Source organism: Trichoderma gamsii, assembly GCF_001481775.2.
Source record: "Trichoderma gamsii strain T6085 chromosome Unknown Scaffold_9.2, whole genome shotgun sequence".
Lineage (NCBI taxonomy): Eukaryota > Fungi > Ascomycota > Sordariomycetes > Hypocreales > Hypocreaceae > Trichoderma > Trichoderma gamsii.
This window is the reverse complement of record NW_020171346.1, coordinates 440520-464856: the sequence shown is the minus strand read 5'-3', so window position 1 is coordinate 464856 and position 24337 is coordinate 440520. Positions and strand designations below refer to the sequence as shown.

General features: G+C 46.9%; 8 protein-coding genes across 8 annotated transcripts; 3 read left to right on the top strand and 5 right to left on the bottom strand.

The window, feature by feature from the left end:
- Positions 1–808: 808 nt before the first annotated feature.
- TGAM01_v203435 (hypothetical protein) lies at positions 809–2517 on the top strand (the record flags this gene model as incomplete). The annotated part of the gene is made up of 3 exons (XM_018801243.1): positions 809–1510; positions 1565–1699; positions 1753–2517. 3 exons carry the CDS (start codon positions 809–811, stop codon positions 2515–2517), a joined length of 1602 nt encoding a protein of 533 aa, XP_018665514.1.
- A 110-nt stretch (positions 2518–2627) lies between these two features.
- TGAM01_v203434 (hypothetical protein) lies at positions 2628–3131 on the bottom strand (the record flags this gene model as incomplete). Its single annotated transcript, XM_018801244.1, has 1 exon — positions 2628–3131. The coding sequence occupies one exon, from the start codon at positions 3129–3131 to the stop codon at positions 2628–2630; it is 504 nt and encodes a 167-aa protein (XP_018665515.1).
- A 2608-nt stretch (positions 3132–5739) lies between these two features.
- TGAM01_v203433 (hypothetical protein) lies at positions 5740–6354 on the bottom strand (the record flags this gene model as incomplete). Its single annotated transcript, XM_018801245.1, has 1 exon — positions 5740–6354. One exon carries the CDS (start codon positions 6352–6354, stop codon positions 5740–5742), a length of 615 nt encoding a protein of 204 aa, XP_018665516.1.
- Positions 6355–9858: 3504 nt separating this feature from the next.
- On the bottom strand, positions 9859–11346 carry TGAM01_v203432 (hypothetical protein; the record flags this gene model as incomplete). Its single annotated transcript, XM_024549205.1, has 4 exons — positions 9859–10013; positions 10075–10690; positions 10756–11122; positions 11174–11346. 4 exons carry the CDS (start codon positions 11344–11346, stop codon positions 9859–9861), a joined length of 1311 nt encoding a protein of 436 aa, XP_024406043.1.
- A 774-nt stretch (positions 11347–12120) lies between these two features.
- Positions 12121–17057, bottom strand: TGAM01_v203431 (aconitate hydratase 1; the record flags this gene model as incomplete). The annotated part of the gene is made up of 4 exons (XM_024549204.1): positions 12121–13156; positions 13211–13330; positions 13719–13970; positions 14605–17057. The coding sequence occupies 4 exons, from the start codon at positions 17055–17057 to the stop codon at positions 12121–12123; spliced, it is 3861 nt and encodes a 1286-aa protein (XP_024406042.1).
- A 1584-nt stretch (positions 17058–18641) lies between these two features.
- TGAM01_v203430 (hypothetical protein) lies at positions 18642–19169 on the top strand (the record flags this gene model as incomplete). Its single annotated transcript, XM_018801248.1, has 4 exons — positions 18642–18716; positions 18791–18910; positions 18976–19095; positions 19155–19169. The coding sequence occupies 4 exons, from the start codon at positions 18642–18644 to the stop codon at positions 19167–19169; spliced, it is 330 nt and encodes a 109-aa protein (XP_018665519.1).
- Positions 19170–19499: 330 nt separating this feature from the next.
- TGAM01_v203429 (hypothetical protein) lies at positions 19500–21964 on the bottom strand (the record flags this gene model as incomplete). The annotated part of the gene is made up of 3 exons (XM_018801249.1): positions 19500–20658; positions 20712–21265; positions 21314–21964. 3 exons carry the CDS (start codon positions 21962–21964, stop codon positions 19500–19502), a joined length of 2364 nt encoding a protein of 787 aa, XP_018665520.1.
- Positions 21965–22956: 992 nt separating this feature from the next.
- On the top strand, positions 22957–23956 carry TGAM01_v203428 (hypothetical protein; the record flags this gene model as incomplete). Its single annotated transcript, XM_018801250.1, has 2 exons — positions 22957–23044; positions 23091–23956. 2 exons carry the CDS (start codon positions 22957–22959, stop codon positions 23954–23956), a joined length of 954 nt encoding a protein of 317 aa, XP_018665521.1.
- Positions 23957–24337: the final 381 nt, after the last annotated feature.

Below are 24337 nucleotides of genomic sequence, written 5' to 3'. Positions count from 1 at the left end.
CCGCCTACAATAACGCTACATATAGCATCTTATCCGGCACCCTGGTAGTTATGGCGCAGGCTACTGCTGCTACCGCTGCTTTTAAATGTACCTATTTTTACACATTAAAATTACGAATTATATATTATAATTACATGTTTATATATACTAACATGATAATACATATTTTACAAATATAGCTATAGCTAAGGTGTTGGATAATAGACCTAGGGTACTAGATTAATTCTTCTATAAAATAGACCTTATCTTTTTACCTTGTATATACATTTTTGGTTCGAGGCGCTCGTCTTCCTTTGCACCCTGTGTGTATGTAAATAACAGAATAGGATCTAAATGCCCGCGACTATCTAAACAGCCAATTACATACAGCTGTTATATCATCTACTAATCTACGCGCTCTGTATTGAAGGTTATTATATGCATAATATGAATACATGTACGTCTTAGTTGTTAATTTTGTTAGATGTTTACACCTTGCAGCAGGTACTATTAACTGTCTGTAGGTATATTTTTTCTTATTGCTTTTTCTAATTTAGGTATAAAGTACATTTATCATAGTGTATTACTTTTTACTGGCGGTTGTTGTATGGTAAAGAACATGGAAGTTCAACTGCCTTGAAGTTAGCGCCTTTTTGTTAGTGCGTGCTAATGCGGTCAAGGTTCCATGTTATTTGCTCATGCTTGGATTGGATAGATCTCCTCCCTGGATGAAATACTACTGAGTAGGTCAAGACCCTGTCTTGTACTTCCATATCACCCGCCGAGCTACAATCCTTTGCTCAGCTTCTGACGATTGAATTGATATGATATGGGACGCCTCAGTCGTGGATGTCTGCGCTGCCGGCAGCGTCGTGTCCGCTGCGATGAGGGGCGGCCGTCTTGTCAGCGCTGCATCCACCGCAACGAGATTTGCGAGGGATACCGCGATGAATCGTCACTCATATTCCGCCACGAGACGGAAAAGGTGATTGAATACTCGCGCGCAGTGCAAAAAGTGACTCCACCGAGTTACAAGGATCCATCGCATTCTCTCCCGCGGAAACGAAGCAGATCTGCCAATGCCAGCTCAGCTTCTCGACGGTCGTCGTCTTTCTCATCGTCACTCGCTCCAGAGGAAGCTTCGGTCATCACCTTGCGCAATCCCCAGCCGTGGCTCAAGGAGCTGCCGGCACCATTCCAGCAGCCTCTAGAAGAACAGGCTGTAGATCAGTTCATAGATAAATATGTCTTGTATCCCTGCAATCAGACGTCTTCTCCCGGCTTCTTGGAGCATCTGCCTTGCATGTTTAAAGAGGTCAACGTTGAGGGCCGGTACGCGCTTCGCTGGGCTGTTCAGGCGGCAGCATATGCAGACGCCGTCTCACAAAATCAAGAGCGCAATGCACTTACAAGTAAAGCTCTACAATGTTACGGCATGGCACTCAAGGCTTTAGGAGAGTCACTCTCTACACCAGGCAAAGAACCGGATGACTATGATCTAATGACAGTAGTTGTGCTGGATATTTTTGAGGTGAGTATATGATATAAGACATGCATACAGTCTCCGTCTTTACTGATGTTTCAGACATTATATACTCCCAACGAAGTCAGCAAAGGATCGCACGTCCAGGGAATGGCGCAACTGCTTCGTTTGCGTGGTAGTAATCTGGTCTACAACGCGCGCGGCTGGAGTCTTTTTCGACTTGCACACCATCGAATTGTAAGGACTAAACATGGATTTCACATTGAACTGTGCCCATTAACAACACGAAGCAAAAACACCGATTAGCATATCATGTGTTGCAAATCCCCGAAACGTCAACCTTGCTCAACGAGTTGAATGGCAGCGAGCCCTCGGTCCGCCTCGAGAAGAATGCCGACGACATCCTTGAGACATGCAAGCGGGCGCGGACCCTGTTAGGCCTTATCACTGCAGGTGGGCTACCGGCATCGACTGTTGTCGACATGATCAAGGAGTTACATTCCTCCGATCAAGAAGCAGTCAGTTGGCGGCAGACATCACAGTGGTCTTTTACCAGCATAGCCGTCTCGGAACGGCCAGATCTCGCTTCAGCAGCGCAAGGCATCACGGAAACTATTCAGCTGCATTCGGATGTATGGATGGCCTACGAGTGGAACTATCACAGGACAGCGCGCATCATCTTTCTACAGCAACTACTGCAATGCTCCAGAGCCGCTCTAGAGACCCCAGATCTAGAAGAGGCCTATGAGCAGACGCTTCACAATACCATCGCAGAGTGCATTTTGACGATTCATTGGCTAGCCGACGAGTTTCTTGCTACCGTCCCTCAGTCTCTCGGGGATGTTAATCAGATGGGTCGGCTCCATGATAGCAACGACGGCCCGCCTCGCTGCCGTGCCATCGGCGGATATCTGCTTCTATGGCCGACCCGTACCGTCAAGGCGGAAACATCTGCAGTAAGCGTAGAGCAAAAAGAGCGCGCGCAGAGGGTGTATGAAAAGATTCGCGAATGTACCGGAATGAGAGATCTTCTAGGCGATAATAGTGTCATCTGATATCCCACGCTCACCTCTATCTAATCACGAAGAGTGTGCGTGCCTATCTAAGTACAAAACATAAGGCCAACATCAATGTGTGGCCCGATATGAAACGACCTTATAACATCTCATCTCTTGACGGCAACCTCATCCAGCTCTGTCCCATCCGCCAACTTGACCTTCTCTGCACTTAGCGTCACAAAGCAAATCCGGCATATCTCGTCCGTCCTGTTAATCCATTGGTGACTCACGCCCCCTTGGATGAGGAACTCTCCCGCTTTGACAGTTCTCTCCTCTCCGCTCTCGAGCTTCATGACGATCTCGCCGCTAATCACGACGCCATAGTCCAGACTCAACGTCCGGTGCATCGGTACGGTGAAGTGAGGTGCGATGTTGCTGATGCAAAAAATGGCGCCGCTGGGCGGGCAGCGTGGGATCATGTTTGGGTAGTTTTGTGCAGGCTCCGTGTTGTTGACGGGCACCGCGTTGCGCACGTCAAATACGGCAAAGGACGAACCAGCCGGCCCCATGGGGTGGAATAAGGGGACTTCACTGTCGGAACCAAAAATGGCGGCTCCTGCTGCGTCGTGCGTCGTGGTGACTATGCGAGGGTTGGAGCTGGGAGAAGACATGGCGAAGATGATGGTCGAAGTGCTTGAATGCGTGTATAATGAAGGCTCTTGTCAACTTTGGTTACGTCGGCCTGTTGTTGGGCAGACTTGAGCTACTGAATAGACAGTGAGCTTAAATATTTCAGTAGTTGAACCTCCCAGCGTTTCTTGGGCTGAAAGTAGAGATATCTAGAGCCCAATGCTATCGCAGGATGAAAATTGATGCGTTGAGAGTGAGGAGCGGCTGGTTTGCTGTATTGGCAGGGGGGAATTGGTGCTGAACCAAAATCATCTTTTGTTGTCGGAACTTTAGCTCACTTATATAGACAAAATATGTCTCCATCATGCCAAATTCAGTATTTTTTCAGTCTACCGAAAGTAAACGTCGAAAGCAAAGCTCGCCATCGTGTTCGCAGTACTATCTGGATCTGGAAATCTGGACGAGACGGCTCCACGTCCGAAGCTCGCGCCGCTAACCGCAGACGGAAAGTTGGACGATGGATGGGCCAAGGATGCATCGCCCGTCAGATGACGTTGACAGCTTGTGCCGCTTATTATAACCCTGCATATAAGAGGCGGAATTTACACTTAAAAAAGGGCTTGAAACTAGCTATTTTTCTGTAAGCCACAAAGATAGTTCAAACACTACGGCGATGCAGTAAACAAAAGGACACATTATCAAGCATCTTGTCTGGTGTAACAAGCATCCGACAAAGCAAGCCTTCTTCAAACGATTCTCAGTCTTATAGAAAACTTTGCTAGCAATCTTTGAATGATGGCAAGTCATTTCAAAAGCCCAGTGAGAAATTCTTACTATTCCCGAACCCTCTTTGTTGAAGTTAATTCATCTTTCTCAACACTCTCCTTGAACAGTGGTTCACCAAGCAATGTGTTATTGACCCAGCCATTGAAAGAAATTGCTTCAAATGGAATTTCGTTGATTCGAAGCTCATACTTCATTCCGCGATCTCAATCTAATCAAAGTCTCCCGGTTAAGTATATATGTGCTTAGTGATGATAGGGCAAAGGCTCACAAGTTGCTTGAAGTTTTCACAAAATTTCGTTCGAACCGAGTTTTCAAGATCATACGTACTCCAGCTACCTTTCATATGCTGAAGAGTAATTCGGACAAAGGACATCGTAACTTCGCCTCCTGAGTAAAAAGAGCCTTTCGCAATTGGAATAAAAGTAGCCAGCTGACGACAAAAATTGTTAACCATCGTGGGACGAAACTGATTATGAAGTCAAGAACAGTCAATTATCGTAGAATGTCGTGGATATTGCGTGGCATAAACATCCGTTATACCCTTAGCGATGGCATCTCGATCAGCCTGCGACCATACGCCTTCGGGGTGGTAAATGCGGTTCCAAGGCATGATGATACAAAGGATTTTTACAATTTTCTGTACTTGACGCTGTATCTAAAATGATATGAGAAGTAGAGGGGAATGAGTAGTAGAATTTCATTGTAGTTTATGAACCGTTGAGCGGTGTCGACTGCCTTTTATACTTCACGCAACTGAGAGAGTATACTGCCATATAAACTCTCATATGACTCATTACACCAGTCATTCACGGCATCTCCGGGTTGAAACTCTGCAATTTTTCTCACAGATGGTGGAGATCAACATACACCAACAATGAAAGCTATTAGCGTAGTAACAGTTCCATCGGTGTATTCGGCTGCAGTTCTTAGCAACCCTATCGCAGAAACGCCTTCAACTCAAATTTCAGGTGACACAACAACATCTGCTGGCTCTAAAATATCTGTCTTTAGTCACAAGTACCAGGTTTAAAGATTCCGTTCAAGTTCAGACCGAGACACGAGGTCAAGTTTCAAAGGTGCAACCAATGCTAGCATTTACGTTACCTCGGTATCTACACTCGCTCTTGTATCCGGAAGCCCAATCTCACTCCGACGCAATTGATACATTGACCTCTCATGCCCTATTGATCCCCTGCCTTCCCAATTGCTACACCTATATGTCGTCATATTACGTCAAATACAACTGCAGCTATGGACAAGCGAATTATGTTTTGACTCAATGTCTTAAAGATGCGCTCAAGACCTTTTTTTTTTGTCATTGACATAGAGCATATAGAGAAGCAGGTCGGATATCTTGGTCAGCATTCAGGCTATTTGGTTACCTCGATGAATTGATTATCTTATCACAGGGTATCAAAACGGTATGTATGCTTGGTAATATTATGGAGCGCTCCGCCTGAAGCGCGATTGCTTTATGGGGATGTCAAGGACTATTGTTGCTTTGTAAGGAAGTGTGAAGTCTTCCGAAAAGGCAGGACACGAGTAATATAGCCAATCATTCGTCCAGTCAAAACATTGGTCATCACTGCACTTCTCTTGAACATATCTGGATGACAATTTTAAGAAGCTGCATAGATTCCGCTAAAGATTTTATCACTCTCAAGCGTAGCCTCACAACATCATTGGATACTTCATTTTATAGCTTCGCACCAATTTGGAAGACTATGAGCATATTTATTGTCACATACTTGGCTTTTTTCCTTTGCGTCAGCCTGCATAGGTAACATGATAACTACTCCTATCTGCTTCATGTTATTCCGAAGCTCAGTGCGGTTTTTGATACATAGTTTGCGTAATTCACAACTATCTCGTAAGGTATCTCAAATCCCAGTTCGCCTTAGTTTTCTCAGGATGATATTCCTTCCCTGCCCATGGATTTCCACAAACGTGCAAATGCGCATAGGGCGTCCCGTCAAACATGACCCAAGCCCCTTCATTGCGGACCGTGTTTGGCAACCCATCCCGCTTCGAGTCAAATGGCCAAATGATCATGTAATGTGGCCCAATTGGGATTGCTGGGCTTGTGACGTCCGAGACACTAACACTGCTGTGTTGATTTGCACCACACAGCATGTAAATCATTCCTGGTGCAGTATTGGTTGGCTTTTCCTTGCCTGCATAAGCGTCTTTGATCCATTGGAGACCTTGTGCGTCACAGCACATGGGCACGTTTCCAATGTGGTTTTCGTTGCCCGGGAAACATGTCCAACCATTCGTTCCTTCGCGTAAGATCGTTATCTTGCGATCATGAGTCCATTCGGCTACAGTGGCGTCTTTGGTGACCTGAATAGGGCCAGATGCGAGAGCTCTGTTGATCTTGCAAGAAGTGGCTTCCTCTGCTTCGCTTAGACGAACATTGGGCTTTGCCGGGTCTGGTACACAGCACTGGAAAGCGCTAGCATATACAAATGATGACATACTGAACAGTAACGTGAAGTTCAATGTCGGGGAGAAGACTTTAGAAAGAAGTATAAAATTTATAAACAAGTATATTTATAATTTACAGAATTGGGCTATATATACTTGTGCGTGTGTTTTTGTATATATATATATATATATATGTCTATACGTTTGCTACTTTGACAATGATTGAGACGCCTAATATGATAACACCAGGACAGCGAGCAAGGAACCTCAAACAAAGTCCAACGTTGTCCCTGTTCTCCGCCTCCCAGCCGGGTCGGTCGGCATATCCTGCCAATCAAACGCAGAATCCATGACGCAAGCGTAGCAAATCTTGGCTATGAAATTCTGCTATCTTCAGAATTAAGACGCTTGAGGGTTCGATCGTGGATCGCACTCAGATCATTGCGTCATTTTACCTCGGCTTCAAGATATCATTGCGAAGTAGTATAAGCTTTAGTTCTGAAAATAGGAATCTATTCCAATTTAATTCTTCAGGCAAAGCAGAATTGACACCACAGCTGTCAATGATGCAGATGATCTCAGCCTGAATTGCGCCGCTGTAAATATCCTTCAACAGTATAGGAGCATAACACCTTCGATGCATTGCGCACCCCGTTGCATCTGAATGCTTACCAATGATGCCCAAAATTGGTAAGTTTAGTGGTAAAGATCGCTCGTTGATTAGTTTCGGTCTTCAGTGTGCTAGTACTATTGGGTCGAGATTGGTCATGCTACCGAGGTATGGCATGCAACGTATATGGATTCAAGCGTAAGTCTAACATCATAGTGGCCGCTACCTTTGTCACCTGTGTAAACCGTCTCATTTTTGGCGAAAGGAAAACGCACCAGCTACTGCAGCTCATTAGTTTGGCTTTTACTGTAAAAGGGATCAATCTATTGGTCATCACCCATCACGTCTCCTAATTTGTTGAGAGAAATGCGACGAGTACTATCGGTTTGAAACCTACACTAACTCAAGGGACCCAAGTGAAGTGATTCGTCAGACACGCTGAATTCAATGTATATGTACCCTACAAGAAAGCTTGGCTGTATCAACGACCAGAACCTAGCAAAGTCTGCGTAGGGTGGCACTCACTTGAGAAACGTACTATCTTCGCAATATTGTATGAAGCCTTTCCAGGAATGGAGCATGGAAAACGACTTTTCATCCATTTCATCGACTGGGAACGAATAAAGTCCAACATGGGATTGATCCAAGCCAGGCATTCTAAAACATGAATCGCAGTCGGATAGGCTTAAGAACTTGCATTTAAATCAAAGGCCATTGACACTGTAGAGGGAATTGAATAGTTATCACCCGCTGATCCTTACCAATAGGAAAGCTGCAGACTGAAGTGGGAGATGCTGACCAAGCAAGACAACTTCCCCCCCTCCCCACCCCCCCGGCTTGAGTGTCGCTCACCGACGCCCTCAATGACCAAGGCATGTTGTGAGAGTTTCCAGCTTTTTTTTTTCTCCTTGGAGAAAAAAACAACAGGGCTAATTATTGCCAAAATTTGCTTTCGTTACCTCGGCATGTGTGACTCGGTTGTTATCCAGTGAGTTGACTAGTTACTGACACAGCTATAAATTGTGGTATCCCCCTATTGTGTTGATATGGATCTCTTCCTATCTCTACTGTGGTCAGGTAAAACTTCTTTTCGACTCTATTCTAAATTCTCGTACGCTTTGATGAACAGCTACCTTAGTGCCAGCTGCATAAGCTCAACATGGTCGTCGGCAAACCACGCGGTATGCTCAAGTGGCGGGAGCATCTCTTGGATCCAGAAATTCGGTTTCCAAATGAGTCGAGTGACTACCGACAGGCACGAGAAGTCTTACTGGCGAAAGAGTGAGAGCTTCGTTTGTTGACGGAATCTGTTGCGGCCCAACGCCGCGCGTTGCCTCCATGCGGTCTTGTCAAAGAGGACTACGTTTTCGAATCGGCAACAGACGGTAGCAAAGTGCGATTGTCAGATATGTTTGACGGAGATAAAAAGTCGCTTGTCGTCTATAATATGATGTTCCCACGTTGGTGTGGAGCTGAGCGAGTGGCGGTCCCAGAAGGCAGTATTGCTGAGCTTCCCCTGGACGAGTAACCATGTCCTTCATGTACATCGCTTGTAGACGGGCTTGAGGGATCTGCTTTTCATTTATCGAGCAGAAAAAATCTTGTGGTTGTAACCAAGACAAGTCCTGATCGTCTTGGTACCTTCGCGAAAGAGAAAGGTTGGCGCAATATTCGACTATTATCCTTACGGAAAAACAGCTTCAATCGCGACTATCATTCCGAAACAGACGAAGGTGTTCAGCGCGCAGTTCTTCATGTCTTCACCCGGCATGACGATGGCATCGGTCATCACAGGACTAGTGAAATGACTTTCAAGAGCGGTGAGACCAGCTCGCTGGATCCGATCTGGTCTATCTACGGGGTCTTGGATGTTACTCCTGAGGGACGAGGAGACAGGGCAGCTTTTCCGAATTTTACAGTATTAGGCTAGTAGGTGGCACTTGATGTCCCAGCACTTCCGTAGACTCCAGGAACAGTGAAGAGCACAAACTCGGCAAATTAACAGCAATCAGAACTCCCAACTACCAATAGTATGGATTTTGGGGGTTTTATGGAAAAATAGACGTCACGTTCCAGGACTGGCTGCTCATCGCTTAGCCTACTGCTTTGTCAAGTCGTCCGATAAATGCTGCGTGCTGACTTCATGTTCGTTTTGCGAGAAAGCGGCTGTCCTCACGATGACTTTTGCTTGCACAGTACAAGACGCTAGAAGATCAAGTGAAAATGTTAAGCAAAGAATTGGCTTTGCTTGAATCGAGATTGGAAAAGGCGCAGTCTATTACTGGCAAGCATATGACCGACTTTGAGAGCAAAGTTACTGGAATAGTGGAAGGCTAAGATACGGCATCTTCTTTCGTAGAGGTTATCAATCACGTGTTTGTCATACACTGTAAAGGCAGCCACGGGACACTAGCACAAGTATAACGTTCTCCGTAACCTTTTGACCAAGGATTCACGATAACAACCATTGGACTAATGTGAATGTTTGCTTGAAAGCTCGTAGAAGATGTCACCAAGTGGTAGAACTTGGTTCATTGTACTATAATGTAAATTGAGTATTAAAAACTAGCAATCTATATCATTTAAATGAGGTAAGAAGTGAACTTATATGTCCAGTTGGTGTGGACGAGATGAAAGAGAGCCTTTGATCAACCCAAGGATCGATACATTGTCCACCGATCCCCTATTGTATTGGTGAAATAGGTCTCAAATCCCTTCTGTAAGAGGCAGATCGTCATAGTTGTCCAAGTATTTTATACTCGGCATAGATAGCTTCCAACTTCCTGGAAGCCTTCATTACCAACACATGTATGACACCAAAACACATTGTCTGGATCAACAGTCTTCTTGATCTCGCTCAATCTCTTATAATTAGAGCCCCAGAAGGCTTTCTGGAAATTAGGCTCATTCCAATAGGCCTGTATTCTTAGTTAGTGCTTCGCTCATCAAACACAGAGAGAGTAGAAAAGCCATGCCTCATTAAGATAAGCTCCCGAGTCCGGTGCCAATTTGCGAAAAGCTTCAACTTGGACATTATTTATGTTATGTTCAACAGCGCTTCGCTCAATTTTATTGAGTGGCGACCACTCTTGCGAAGTGACTGAAAGGTGTCAGAGTCTTAAAGTCATACTGCCGGGACAACAATATGGAACTGGACTTACCCGCGTGAATCAAAGCTTTTCTCCATGCGGGGTTGATGGCATTACCGCCACCCCTTGGTTTGGCATCCCAAACGCCTGCTCCAGCGACCATGTATAATCTCCCTCCAGCGGGTCCCAGGAAGTCGACTAGAGCATCTCCAAATGCATTTTCTTTCAGTGTATCTGGCGGCAGAAGCCATGATCCGACTACCTTGTCCACACCAGCCCCGTTATCATCCGCAAATTTGAGGAACATGCTGTGAAAGTTGGGAAAGACAGTTGAGGCCACCTTCGTCGTTATCTGATCGGGGTAAGTCTTGTTAATTTGTCGCACATAGGGTTCAAGCAAACTCTCCAATGTACTTGATGAAGGAGGATCGTATATCGCGAAGACTGCTTCAAGGGTTGCCTTGTCCCCTCCGAGTCCTGCGGCGCTGGTATTGGGATATAGATAGGTGAATGCCGCGACACTCGAGTTGGCCAGAGTGGGGTATTGTGCTATCATATAAGCTACACTCTCCCAATACGCCGTTGAGTTTGGTGCTGTCTCGATGGTAAAGTCATATACCGCTATGGGCTTGGATGGAACCGTACGAACAGTCACCTTGGTCAAGACTCCAAAAGTGCCCCCGCCGCCCTGAAAATGTTAGGAATCTTCGTAGTGATGGAAGGAGTGTTGAGAGTTAAAGAAGAATTACTTACACCTCGAACTGCCCAGAACAGGTCGGTATTCTGACACTCGTTCGCAGTGATTACTTCTCCTTGGGGGGTTACCATCTCTACCTCATAAACCTGATCGGATCCGAGCCCGAATATGTTGGATATGGGGCTGTGACCACCGCCAGTGAGGTACCCGCCCATAGTCACTTCGGGCCCCATCCCATCAACGATGGTCAGGTTGTATTGATCCAAGTGAGAGTATATATCACTGACATATGATGCGGCCCCCGCAGTCACAGCTGTTGTTTTAATCGTATTTTTACAACCCTTTGGCTTAAACTCGCTGTGTAGTTTGTATCCTCCGAACATATATCTGGTCCAGATGGAAAGAGAATAGGGTGCTGTGGATCTGTTTGCTGAATCAGATATGCACCTCATCTTAGCAGAATCATTCTCTTACCGCTTCAGATAGTCATGTCCTGATGCTTTGATGTTCAGTCTCACTTTATGCTTTCTAGCAAAGTTAATAGTTTGCTTTATATCGTTTGCAGTCGTTGCATTCACAACGTAAACTGGATATCCCAGCCCACTGCACGGAGCATCTGCTGTTGGCAGACAGGAGTCGTTGTTCATATTGTTCCACGCCGTACTAATAGGATCGTCCTGATGAAAGGCGAACGAGCTCCACGATTTTTGGATGTCTGCGCAAGAGGCGTTGGATGCAGGATCAGAGGAGTGGCAGGCTAGTGCTGGTGGCAGCGGGTGTAGCAAACGCCCGGATAGGGTCTCGTTGAGGTGATTCCATTCGGAGATGCTAGGCCAAGATACATCATTCGGAGTCGATTTGCAAGTCGTAGTGGCAGCATCTGCATGGCGCAGTGATGAAAGATGAAGGAGTGTTTGGAAGACTGGCAGCAGCCTCGAGTGATGGACAATCATCTTCCTATGAGACAACTTTAAGGAGAGAAGAGCGAAAAGATAAAAATTTGAGTGTTTTGAGTATAAGAATAAAAACAATTGCAAGTTCAGGCAGAATAATACTGCAACATCAGACGCATACGTCGCGAGTCTTATATACACTTGTATGTGGAGGCTTGGGCCGATCTGCGCTTCCGTACTGCGGATTCCGCAGTTTTCGCAGTTCAGCGTCCCGGCCCTAAGCCCGCGCCCCTTTCCCATCTTACGACGCGCAAGCAAGGGTTTCGCCTCTTCACAGCTTCAATAAGAGGTTATTTCATTCGTGCATTAAATTGATAATAATTTGTTTTGACTGGAATTGTACAAGCAAAGTGACGGAGGCCGGTGGCGAGACTTCAATCTTGTTCACCAGGGCAGGTGAGCCCGGGCAAGTTTACCATGAATCTATCTTGTTTGGCTATAGGCAATGGCTAGGGACTGCAACTATTCTCAAATTATATCTAATTGCTCGTCTCCAATTTGATTGAGGTTGATATAATTATCCCACTCTTCCCACCACTGCGTGTTCAGGTCCGTCAGAGCCCATGGGATTTGCTCAGTCTGCTCAGCATCATCGTTTCTAGAGCCGTATTGCCGAGCCTCGCTTCTCAGGTTTCGTATCGCTGTTTCTGGGAGCCTCTCGGTAAAGGTTTCGGTAACCGTTTTCCATTGCTGCATTGCCAACGGCCTCCCCGTTTTCGAGTCAATGTTCCTTTGGCGACATGCGTGAAAGATTGCGTCAAACATAACAGACGCCCCTAGCTTGTTTCTTACAGTCAACTCACTCATGCCGACAGGAACTCCTTGTTTCAGAGTATCAATAAGGGCCTCGATGTGGATGGCAGCGCGCGTGAGTTCTCTACGCTCCGGAAATGAATGGAAGATTTTATGTGATTCTATAATTAAGCCCATCGCTTTGTTTCTCTGAGTCGGTGTGATTGCCATAAAGGTGGCCATAAATCTGAAGAGGAACGTCGTCGCGTTGAAAAGAGACGTGAAATAAGGCTCCGGTATGGTTCTCAGTAGGTCATTGAGATTCAGCTCCGCTAAACGGTCCTGTCCAAGTTTCGTGAAGTGAGTGATGAGACTTGAAGCAGCGTCGAATGCTTTCAAAAGGATCGTTTGACGATAAATCCTCCAATGCATATCTTGATCAGAATCTGCAACTGCTGGTTTGGTAAAGGTTAGAGCAAAGACGTGCAACTTGGAATTGCACCACTCAGTCTCCAATTCTGGTCTCCACGAGTCACGATTAGCCTGTTTGAGTTTGTGCAGCTGTTCGTTGAATATCTCGGTGGTTGAGAAGTGTAGAGCGTGGTCATCTATGTTGCTGAGAGTGTCAAGCGCGGAGACCGTAATCTTGAGGATTGTGATTAAGACCTTCCACCAGGAAGGAACTTGATTCGATGTGTTATTAAGAGCTTCGCCAATGGACTTCATGTGCTGCTGCGATATTGGTGAAGGAAAGCCAGAAATTGTAGCAACTCTGCGCGAGCTGTTAGTAGTTGTGCATCACGTATATATCTCCACCATTACTCACGAAATTCCCACCTGGAAGCAGCCTAGCCATGTCCAAGCATGGTCCACCTCATCTACTACACTCTCAGGCACGAGGCCGAAGCCAGGCCACATGTTTTGCCGTCTATCGGAAGGCAAGGGACTATTGCACTGTAGTTGCACTGCTGCATGGACAGCAAGGCCTACATAGTTCCAAGCTGGATTGTGGAAATATTGAGATTGAGGAAAGGGCCACAAACAAAGAAGAAGTAAGGCATGAATCGTTTCAATTCGCTGAATGGCCTTCCTAAGTATGGGCGACAGGAGTTCCTCGTGGCTGGCAGCTACTTCGTTGTAAACAGCCGTATGGCGGTCATGCTCTCGGCTGGCAATGAGCACAATAGTCCAAAAAAGCAACGGTGATCGGGCAAGCAAATCGGACAGTGAGGTAACCGGTTGCAAAAATATCGCGTAAGGGTAATAGTGCAAGCCGAAGCTCCGAGTTGAGTTAATACAATATAACGATTGAATTGAGGGTCGGCAATACATACTATTGGAATAATTCAGTGGCAGTTTGAGCATCAAGGGTAAGAGTGTTCAAAGCGTAAGAACAGGCTGAGTCGCTGTCTGTAATGTTGAACCATAGCGAAGCTTGGCCCCGGACAGGCCTCACAGACGCTGTAGTATTGCCATCCGATACATACTGAGAAGATGTGACTGTTTCCGTAATAGATGGCCTGGCATAAGAAGCACCTTCGATAGAGCGCAAAGCGTGTAATTCTTGACTAATTTCTTCTGTAATTCTATTTTAGTGAGAATAGCGTCATCAGCGCTGGAGAGCAGCGCTTTAACCAACCTCCTTGTCGGTATGCGCCTAAAATTGGCATCAAATCGACAGTCCAGCTGCTTTAACCTGCACCGAGAACATTGGCCATTTCGGATCTTTCGTGCATCGCAAGCAACCTTGGCCTGGCGACAGGAAGTGCAACTTTTAGCGCGGCCTGTAGATTGCAAGTTTGTTGGAAGCTGTGATTTAGCCAATCTAGATTTGTCCATCGAGATTATAAGGAAGCGAGCTTCTAACAAAGTTTAGTTGGCTCTATAGGAGGCTGTACAAGTTGCGGTCAGATTCAAGATTTTGGAACAAATACCTGGAGCTAAATATGTAAGATTCATTCCCTGCTATATTAGTGGCTTACATAACGCGAATTGTAGATTCTGAAAGTGTACCGGAGCGAGAGGGCGCCAGGAAAGCTTAATCTATGAAACAGCGAGGTTGTTATGAGCTATACTCCACTTTCAGAGTAAAACTGCTGCCGTAGCAGTCACGATATTTGGTTCTTATTTTCTGTTACGGCAAGAATTGATTAACCTCTCTTTGTGTCAGTGGATCAGCATCTAGTCGTCAAGAACCCACGCCGCCCTAATCGGCCTCACTGGCTAGCAACCTTCTCTCTCATCGAATTCAAAGCACTGCCCGCTCTCAGCCACCTCAACTGCCCCTCGCTATATGTGTGCTTCAAATTGCAATCCCATATGTCCCCCGTTTTCGTCTGTACGTGCATTACCACAGTCGAAGCCGGTTTCAACTCGCCTTCCTCAATACCCCTGAAAGTGATCCGATCACCTTCCTGTATACGATCATAGTCCGCAGGCTCAGCAAAACTAAGAGGCAGCATGCCCTGTTTCTTCAGATTTGTCTCGTGAATACGGGCAAACGAGCGCGCAATGATAGTTAACCCGCCAAGGTAACGTGGTTCCAAGGCAGCGTGTTCGCGAGATGAGCCTTCACCGTAGTTCCAGTCCCCGATGATGCACCAGGGTGTGCTGCGGCGTTGCAAATCGCGCGCGACTTCGTGGATGAGCTCCACATTGCCGTCCAGCGGATGGATGGTGTGGCCAAGCATCGTAGATGTGGAGGGGAGGAAAGCATTGCTCGTTGCGAGAAGCATATTATGGCTGATGTTTTCGAGGTGGCCGCGGTAATTATACCACGGACCAGCTGGGGATATATGATCGGTTGTGCATTTGCCTTTGACTTTGACGAGGATGGGCATGTCGGTCGTGGCGCCCGGTTGCCATGGCTTGAATGGCTGAAGAAGCTGGAGACGATCAGAGTTCGGATTGATATCGACTTGAAGATGAGCGGAATTCTCTTGAGGTGGCTGATAAAGGTCTTGACCGGCTGTGAATTTAGATGGTAGCTCGATGCTTGTTGGCGCTGTGAAGCGGAACTCTTGTTGTGAGCCATTGACAGGCAGTGCATCTGTTGCGGGATTGAAGTCGATGCGACCTGCGTAAGCAAAGGCTGTGACCAATTCCGGCGATGTCACAAAAGAGCATGTCTCCGGATTCCCATCGTGACGGCCTACAAAGTTTCGGTTGAAACTCGAAACGACAGTGTTGCGCTCGTGACCTTTGACATCGACATCAGTTCGGTCCCATTGCCCCACGCAAGGACCGCAAGTAGTGCTGAGCACAACTGCTCCAGCATCGCGTAGCGTTTGCAAAATGCCCTCGGCCTCGGCTGTAGCTCGAATGTTTTCACTGCCGGGAGCTACCATAAATGGTGTCTTGATGCGGTGGATGCCAGCAACTTTTGCCTGCTTCACTAGCTGCTGTGTCTTGTATAGATCTTCATAAGAGGAATTCGTGCAGCTTCCGACCATAGCGTGACTGATTCTAACAGGCCAGTCGCTTTGCCTGACTGCATCCTTCAGCTGAGAAAGAGGATGCGAAAGATCCGGTGTGAAAGGTCCGTTGATGTGTGGCTCTAGAGTGTCCAGGTCTATCTCAATGATGTCGTCGTAGTGTTTCTCTGCACCCTCGTCAGGCCGAAGAAGGACGTCTTTGTATGAGTTTGCTAGCTGCGCAATGCCGGATCGCTTAGTCGTTGAGAGGTATCGAGCCATGGAATCCGTGAAGGGGAATATGCATGATGTTGAGCCAATCTCGGCGGACATGTTGCACACAGTTGCCATCGCAGTAGCACCCAACGTCTCTGTTCCAGGCCCAAAGAACTCAAATACTTTGCCCTTGCCTCCCGAGACTGTAGTGATACCAGCTAGCTTGCAGATAACATCCTTTGAGGATGCCCAGCCATGGAGCCTGCCAGTAAGCCGAACTCCAACTACCTTGGGACACATGAGTTCCCAGGGCATGCCTGCCATGGCGTCCACGGCATCAGATCCGCCGACACCAATGCCAAGCATACCAAGTCCTCCAGCATTTGGCGTATGCGAGTCAGTGCCGATGATGAGGCCGCCGGGGAAGGCATAATTCTCAAAGATGGTGACGTGAATGATACCTGCACCGGGCTTCCACCAGCCGATGCCGTACTTCTTTCCAGCACTGCTCAAAAATTTGTATACTTCTTTGTGCTGTATTAGTCCGCGCTTCAAATCCTCATCAGCACCGTCGCGCGAGACGATTAGGTGATCACTGTGTATGGTAGTTGGTATCTCGACCTTGGGCAGCCCAGCACTTATGAACTGCAGCAAAGCCATAGTTGCTGTAGCATCGTGACAAGCCACTCGATCGGGCCTCAGTTGCAACAACGTCTCACCTCGTCGTATCTCATTCAGATTCCATTGAGCCTGAGTGGTGTCAATCAGGTGACTGTACAGGATCTTCTCAGTCAGAGTGAGTGGGTGATCCGAACCCGCCTTGACCTTTTCCAATTGTACAATGCGTCTATCATAGTCTAAGAGCGTATCTGGATTCAAAGGGCTAATCGGAATCCGAGATGCGACAGATGCTAGCCGGCGTAAATGTGGAAAGCGTCTTATAGCACGCAAGCGAGGGTGTGCTGCCCAAAGGGCACGAGTCTTATTGGAGAACATTAAAAGTGGCCGCTCGGCGGGTATGACCACAGAGGAGTACAACAACATTGAAGACAAGGAGTCATGGGAGATATGAATGAAACACAGAACCATACAAAAGAAATTACGATCGCAAGAGCGTCACAGAGCAACGTTGTTTGTAGCTTTCGGTGGGCCGGAGTGCTCCGGGCCTCTAGTGGATGACTCCGGCGCACTATAACTGCATGTGGAGTAAGTCGACCGACGTTAGGTCCGGGCCTCGTGATTCTGCTCTTCGAGGCGAAGAAGAAAGAGTATCTTTCTCTGAAATAGACACGACATCCTCCAAGCTGACTTTTAAATAGAGGATAACGAAGATTGGAAGTACAGTTTCAAGCCTAAAAGTGCATCTAATGATAATTTACCTAGCCAGACCCCATCCGTCGCAGAGTTAAAGACAGTTGTTGCAAACGTTCTTAATACTACATAATTATCTGAATAAGCGGCTGCTTAGACTGGCCATATTCATTTAAAGTTGCTCGAAGTATATTTATACACCCTCTAATAGCGCTTCAAACTAAATGCTCCGCACATTTGGGCTAAAGGGCACTGTTTTTAGTATTAATTGCACTTGGATAGCAAATGAAATAATGAATTTAGTTACCGCCATATATAAGAAGAATCTAAATTTAGTCTTTGCAACGATCAAGTAGCCAAGCCCAAGGAAAAGACAGTATTCGAGAGCTATATGACCAATTCAAGCACAAAGACAAATTGGCAAAATTGCATATAGAAGAACCCTCTTGCCCTCATCGGTTTGTTATAAGATAGTCCAAGAAACAAAGTGTAGAAAAAAAGTGTAGAGAAGAAAGCAAGAGACGGGATAAGGCCGACTATACTGCAGAGGCTGGAGACGATGGAAATGATGCTGGATATCGAGCTAGATAATGCGGCGCAAGCGAGTATGTCCCTACGTATTGGGAAATAAAAAGTAAAGTTAAGTGGCAACAAAGCCAGGATAGATACAGTCGATAAGTGAATTACATATGTGTCTCAACTCATCGTCGTTGTCGTCGTCACAATCAAAAATAGAATTTATACATGCCTACGTAACGATCAAAATGAATATGCTTTGACCACGTCTTTTCGCTTATCTTCACTCTTTCTTCACGCAACCACATAATCAAGGCTAGTAATTTCACCAGTGAGCGTGATTCAGCGTGCATAACTCCATTATAAGCTGCCAATAAGAATACACCAGCCATCACAATAGCAACAGCTGCAACAATATGATGAATGAGGTCATTTTGAACCCATAAATAAGTCCTTATTTATGACCACTAGGTGAACCCCAAAGGTAACCTCAACAGCAATTGAATAGTAGCACGGCTAATCAACACAACTGTGCTACAAACGCCCAGGCCGCCATACAGTCCCTCATGAGCTATTTATCAATTTGAGATTCAATACCGATTCAAAAACAATAAACACAGGCCTTATATGCACATGTGCACAAAGCAAACATCGGCATTGACTTGCCTAGTACAAACACCAAAGACTTGTACATCTCGAAGTCTCCAGCCTTGCTTCTTGTATAAAGTTGACCATTTCCCCCATCCTGTTTCTTGTCACTCACAATCTTGCGTCCTCAGGCGATTACAACAATTGCCCAAGATGCAGCTTCCAATGCTTTTCGCACTTCTCCCCTTGGCCTCGGCCATCCCACTGGTCCAGACCATTACGGATGGCGTGAGTCAACACCTCTAACATTCCAATCCCACAGCCTTCACATACATGTCCAATAGAACTAAAACTACGAGTAGTGCGAACCAAGCACAGTCACTGTTACTGTTACTGTTTCATCCACCGTCAGTACCGGTACCAGCGCGCCTCAGAGCGATTACCCTCCGCCGGTCTACGACTGCATATGGCCTTATGACAACGTATGTCAGAAATGCTCATTATTCTATCCTCACTATGCTTGCGTACATGCTAACCTCACGAGCAGTGTAACCCTTTTCTAAATAGACCACCGCCGCCACCCACCACCATTGCCAGTACCAGCACCAGCGCCAGCGCTATCAGTACTCCTAGCATTGACCCCAGTTGCCCGTATGGTCTACCTTTTGTACGTCGGAAACGCGTATTACTTTATCCTTATCTCTCGCAAAGCTAACTCAAAAGCAGTGCTGGCCTACTTAACTGTTCTCTTATCTTAAGCAAATGACAAGAACAATTTGCAATAATAAGTAGGGAATTATGTTATATTATATACACTTAATACATAACATAACAAATATGTTTTAACTCTTTATTTCCTTAAAGTATTAAAGAATAATTGTATAATGTTTTATTTTAACAAAATAATTCTAAAAATTTAAAATTTGTTACATAAGTATGTAAAAAGCAATTGCAAATATTAAACTTATACCTCGCACTAAGGATACCACGGAGCTGAACAACACCAAAATACATTTGCAACCACGCGACTTGATCATGAGAAGCACCGACACTATAAGGTAGAGCAGCGTTCTAGAAAGGGTTCCAAGCCGTGTCGTTCTGCAAGAATTCAGCGATGAAGGCCTCGACGGTATTGTCCAGAGCCTCCGTATTCAGTTCGGAAACAGCGCTGCCAAAATCCTGCTGGTTGAATTGCAACGACTGATCCCCGCGGTTATCCAAAGCAGTCCAATACGTTGTCCCATGATTGGTGGTGGCATCGTTACGAGGAGAATCACTAGAATTTGGTGGAAGAGCTGCATTGAATCCCCAAAAACTATCCATATCTCTTGAATGAGTGCTCGTCGCTAGTGTGAGCGACTCATCATTCGCTGATTCTCTGTCAAATTGTTGTGGAACATTCCGCACGAGTCGCCAATTAGGGCTACCAGTATTTCTATGCGTTTGCAATGGAGTTTTAGATTGATCAAGCTTCTTCAATAATGCGTCCATAGCTCGGCCAAACGTCTCTTTGCCTCTTTTGACTGACGGCCACCATTCCCCGCCGACGCTGAGAAGATTTGTGCAGGTTCTCAGGTCAGTCATTGCCTTAGAGATTGGCACAGAGTTTTGGACAGAGCTCGACGTCCAGAGACAATAGATCATGGTTGCTCCTGAGGAGAAGACTCCTTGTACGTTGCGCCAGCTTTGGAAAAGACCATCTACGTTGTACAAGCTATTGTAGATGTTGATGCGGGAGGCTGCACACTGGTAACATATAAGCAGAGCTTCTTCTCTAGGATGTGGTACCATCTGAGAGGGCTGATATAACAAAATCATAGCCGCGAAGAATTGACTGTGTGCTGTCAATTCGTACTGGCGCATGTATAATTGACAATTTTCATCACTCATATCCTGCGGAAGCACATTCGACAGGGAGCTGATTTCGTGGCGCCAGTCCTGCAAACGCTGCCGAATCGCGTTTTGAGTTGCTTGGTGGTCAGCAGGCCAAGAATAAGCGCTGATCTGGCTGGGAAGATGGTAGAATAACATTTTTATTTCTGAGATGATGGAATCCAGTCTGAAGCGATGAATCGCGAACGCAACGATGGCGGGAATCGATAGCTCAGTAAACAGGCTCGAAGATGCCAAAGCCGCAGCATCAGCTTGAACATCCCGGAGGCTAGGGAGCTGAACATCGAATGTCTCATCTCGGATGCCCAGTGGGCGCCCCTGAATGGTGGCCACAGACCTTAAAGATGGTCAGTGAAAGTTTGTCTTTTGAAACACAAAAGAGGGGATTACCTGTCTAAATGATATACGCTAAAGAAGACCATTTTACGAGTCAGAGCTGCGGCGGCAGAAATGCCATCGCCGTCTGCGGGCATCCGGTGTAGTCCTAGATCGATACACTGTGCCATTGCTGTGTATGTGAGTGTCCATATGTTCACCTCTGTTGGACTGAGCAGACTGTGCACGGCTAGGAGCAGGATAGCCTGCACAGAGGCCACCGATGTGTCTGAAAAGCAGTAATGAGCAACAGAGATTGCCGCCCGGTAAAACTGGTCTGGCGCAAAGTCGTACATTCTTTGACGGGTCCGTATGGTAGCCGCCAGCGTGAAAACCATAAAGACATGAAATGTCGCCGTGAAGATGGATATGACGGTACAGTCTACACCTCGCGAAAGGGCAAACTCTCCATTGAAGCCAATCTCTGCGGAAGGCTCTGCATCAGCGCACTGATACAAGGCTTCGATAGCCGCAACGGTGGAGCCTGGGTGCAAGAAGGGGTGCTCAGCGTGAATGTTGCGAAGATATGTTTCCAGCAGAATGTGAGCGTCTTCACGAGCGGGTAGCGTCTACGCAATGTAAGCTACGCGACTTCTCTATGATCACTGGAAGTTTACCTTGCGCAAGATGTCATAAACTAGCCTACTGGCTTCTTTCTGACGCTTTGCATAAGCGAAAGAGCCCGACTTCCCATCAAAGCCAGGTTGAGAGAGCGACTTAAAGGGATTTCTTGTTGGAGCCTGGGTTGTCGTCTCAGGCAAGCCTAAGCCGATGAGCGATGTGAATAGCCGCCCTGAAGAACTGCCCAGATAGTGAAGCTGTCTGGAGTCCGAGCCCAAGCTCAATAAGCCAAGATCCAAGGCGACAGACCGCGCTTCGGTTGTAAAAGGCTGCTCATGTAGCTGTGTTTGCTCTTGAGTGACGTCAAAAGTCCGTTTCGAAAGCGACGCTGTGTCTTCTGCTTCCACTGACTTTGTTTCGAGCGTCGTCGGGGGATCTACAACTTTATGCAGCCCAAGATCTACCTTTGGACCATCATCGAGATTCACATGCGGAGCATGGCGACGAAGCTGCCCTTCAAGCCATTCGATGCGAGCGCGAGCATTTGCGGTAAAATCGCGAGGGATGGCAATGGAGTTGTTTCGTCCGTCGACATCAAGACAGGCTTCGCCAGCCTTTTGGCAGTTGCTGCAGGCTGGAATGCTGCCATCACACTTGATTCTCTTCGCGCGGCATCGCCGGCACGCGATGCGGACCTTGGAAGTCATCCCATGTTACGCGCAGATTGAGACTGGATAGACAGCACAGCAATCGGAAATGGGTGGTATTGAATGGTGCAAGTCATGGCATGAACAAGTTAGAGAGAGAGGATGCACGATTATAGTGAGTGGGGGTTTGGCGTTATGTAATCCACCCCAAGAACTATCTCCAGCTGCAACCTTCCAAAATGCTCTCTAAAGAGCCTTTGCTCATAAGTTTGCCTGCGACACTCTGCATCTGTGTCTTGAAGTGGCCAAATGGCATCGTGAAGGAGACGTCGATGACACCAACCAAAGACATGGGCCTGGCCGCCAGGCTGGTTGTTGTATCGATGGCTTGTTATATTATCGCGTCTTGACAAAGGCGGTATATATAGGATACTTGGCTAAAAACAATGAATGTCAATGCATGGGTTTGGGGATACAAACAGCTACGGCCGACTTGAATGGTGTGGCTTTCGACTTGCTTGACAACTACTTAAATGTGATGTTGATCATAAACAGTGAGCACTTGCCAACATATCGCATGCTTACACTTCGAAATTTGGGGTTTTCCATGCCCAACTGAAGTCTTTATACAGCAATTCTGACTGCTACACTGGCGTCTCCGCACCAAGTCCATATTCCAAAGGCATCCATTATCCAAGACACACTTCTCAGATGTTAGCCCTAGCCAGCTGTGATCTGGTCACGGTGGATTTAGCGCCATGGTGGCTCCGGACCTGCGTTTGTGGAACCCGGAGTGCTCCGGCCCCATTACTCCCTTCTGCGGTACATGTCCACTCACGATTCTCATCGTTCTATGGCCGCATTATTGACGGAATCTGGGCTTGGAGTTCCATGTCTACTTCCAGTCTCAGTCTAACATGTCAATTACTATCAGCAGTTGCAGCACAGCCTAGAGTGGAACTTATATCTTGAGAGTCATCTGACTTGATGGCCGCTTGTCTAAAGGTCAATCATCTAGAAGGCCAATCTTTACAGTTTGGACTACCGGCACCATGGATGAAGCCCACAACACAGTCATAGAGGGACAGGAAACCTTGTTCCCAAATGGCGGATGGGATGTACACCACCACATCTTTGAGCGTACGTGCAATTCTCCTCAAACTTGATCCGTCCTAACTTATCGTAGCTTCTAGGTTTCCCTACGCCCCTGATAGACATCTTACACCGCCGGTCGCATCCATCAAAGCATACTTGAAGTGGAAAGCAGATCTGGGCCTTACACACTCAGTCCTTACTCACGGACTGTCGTATGGAAATGACTGCACATCCCTCCAATCATACGTGCCAGAGTTGGGCAAAAGCTGCACTTTGGGAATCGGCGTCATAGACCCAGCAACTACAACCCCTGTCGAACTCCGACAGATGAGAGAAGCCGCAATTCGTGGCATTCGGGTCAATATCTACAAGTATAACGCCATGCACAACGTCGAGCGCCAGAAAGTGGCGCTGAGAGAGCATGCCGCAGTCGTGAAACGCCATTGCCCTGGTTGGAGCATGGCCTTCGCCCATACACATCTAGAATTTTGGTGCGAATTAACACCAGTCGTGGAGAAAATTGCTGCAAGCGGTATCCCCATCGTCACTGATCACTTTGCTCTCCTTAAAGCCGCTAGCACATTGCCAGAGGAGTACAAGGGCGACATCACTTTACAACCTGGTTTCGCGGATGTTGTATCGCTTGTACGGTCTGGCGCTCTGTACGTCAAAATCAGCGCACCGTATCGGATTAGTGACTTGGCGCCTGACTACGCAGACGTGCGCCCTTTGGTCACTGCATTAGTAGAAGCGAATGCGCGGCAGATACTATGGGGTAGCGACTGGCCTCATACGCCGAGGATGAGGGTCAGGTCAAGGGAGGAGGCGCTTCAGGAAACTCCTTATCTGAAGATTGATGACCGGGCATGGCTAAGACAGCTAAAGAGCTGGTTAAAAGAGGAGCAGTGGCATTTGATCATGGTGAAGAACCCGCAGAGGCTTTACGGCGGGCAGTAGTCAGTGGAACATGATGCATACAATATGGCGAGTTGAACAGAGGAGTGATTGTTTGTTAATTCAAGGATAGATGGAATGGTATTATGGATATTAGGATAGAGCACGCCGCTTGCTTTAGAGATGCTGGTGATGCTCTCAGCAATACTCGACGGCTCCGTTGACACGAGCGGCGAGGGATTCAAATATCACGAGGCTGGACTCCCGCTTCGAGATTTGTATAGTATGAGACTTTGACTAGTTGAACAACGACTTGCATGGTTCCTGTACTGTCACCAAAAGGAAAGAAAATAATACTACCATAGTTTCAAGAGCGGCCGACGAGCCAGCAGAAATTGCGGACATCTCGATTCAATCACCACGTACAGAAATTACCGGCATGTT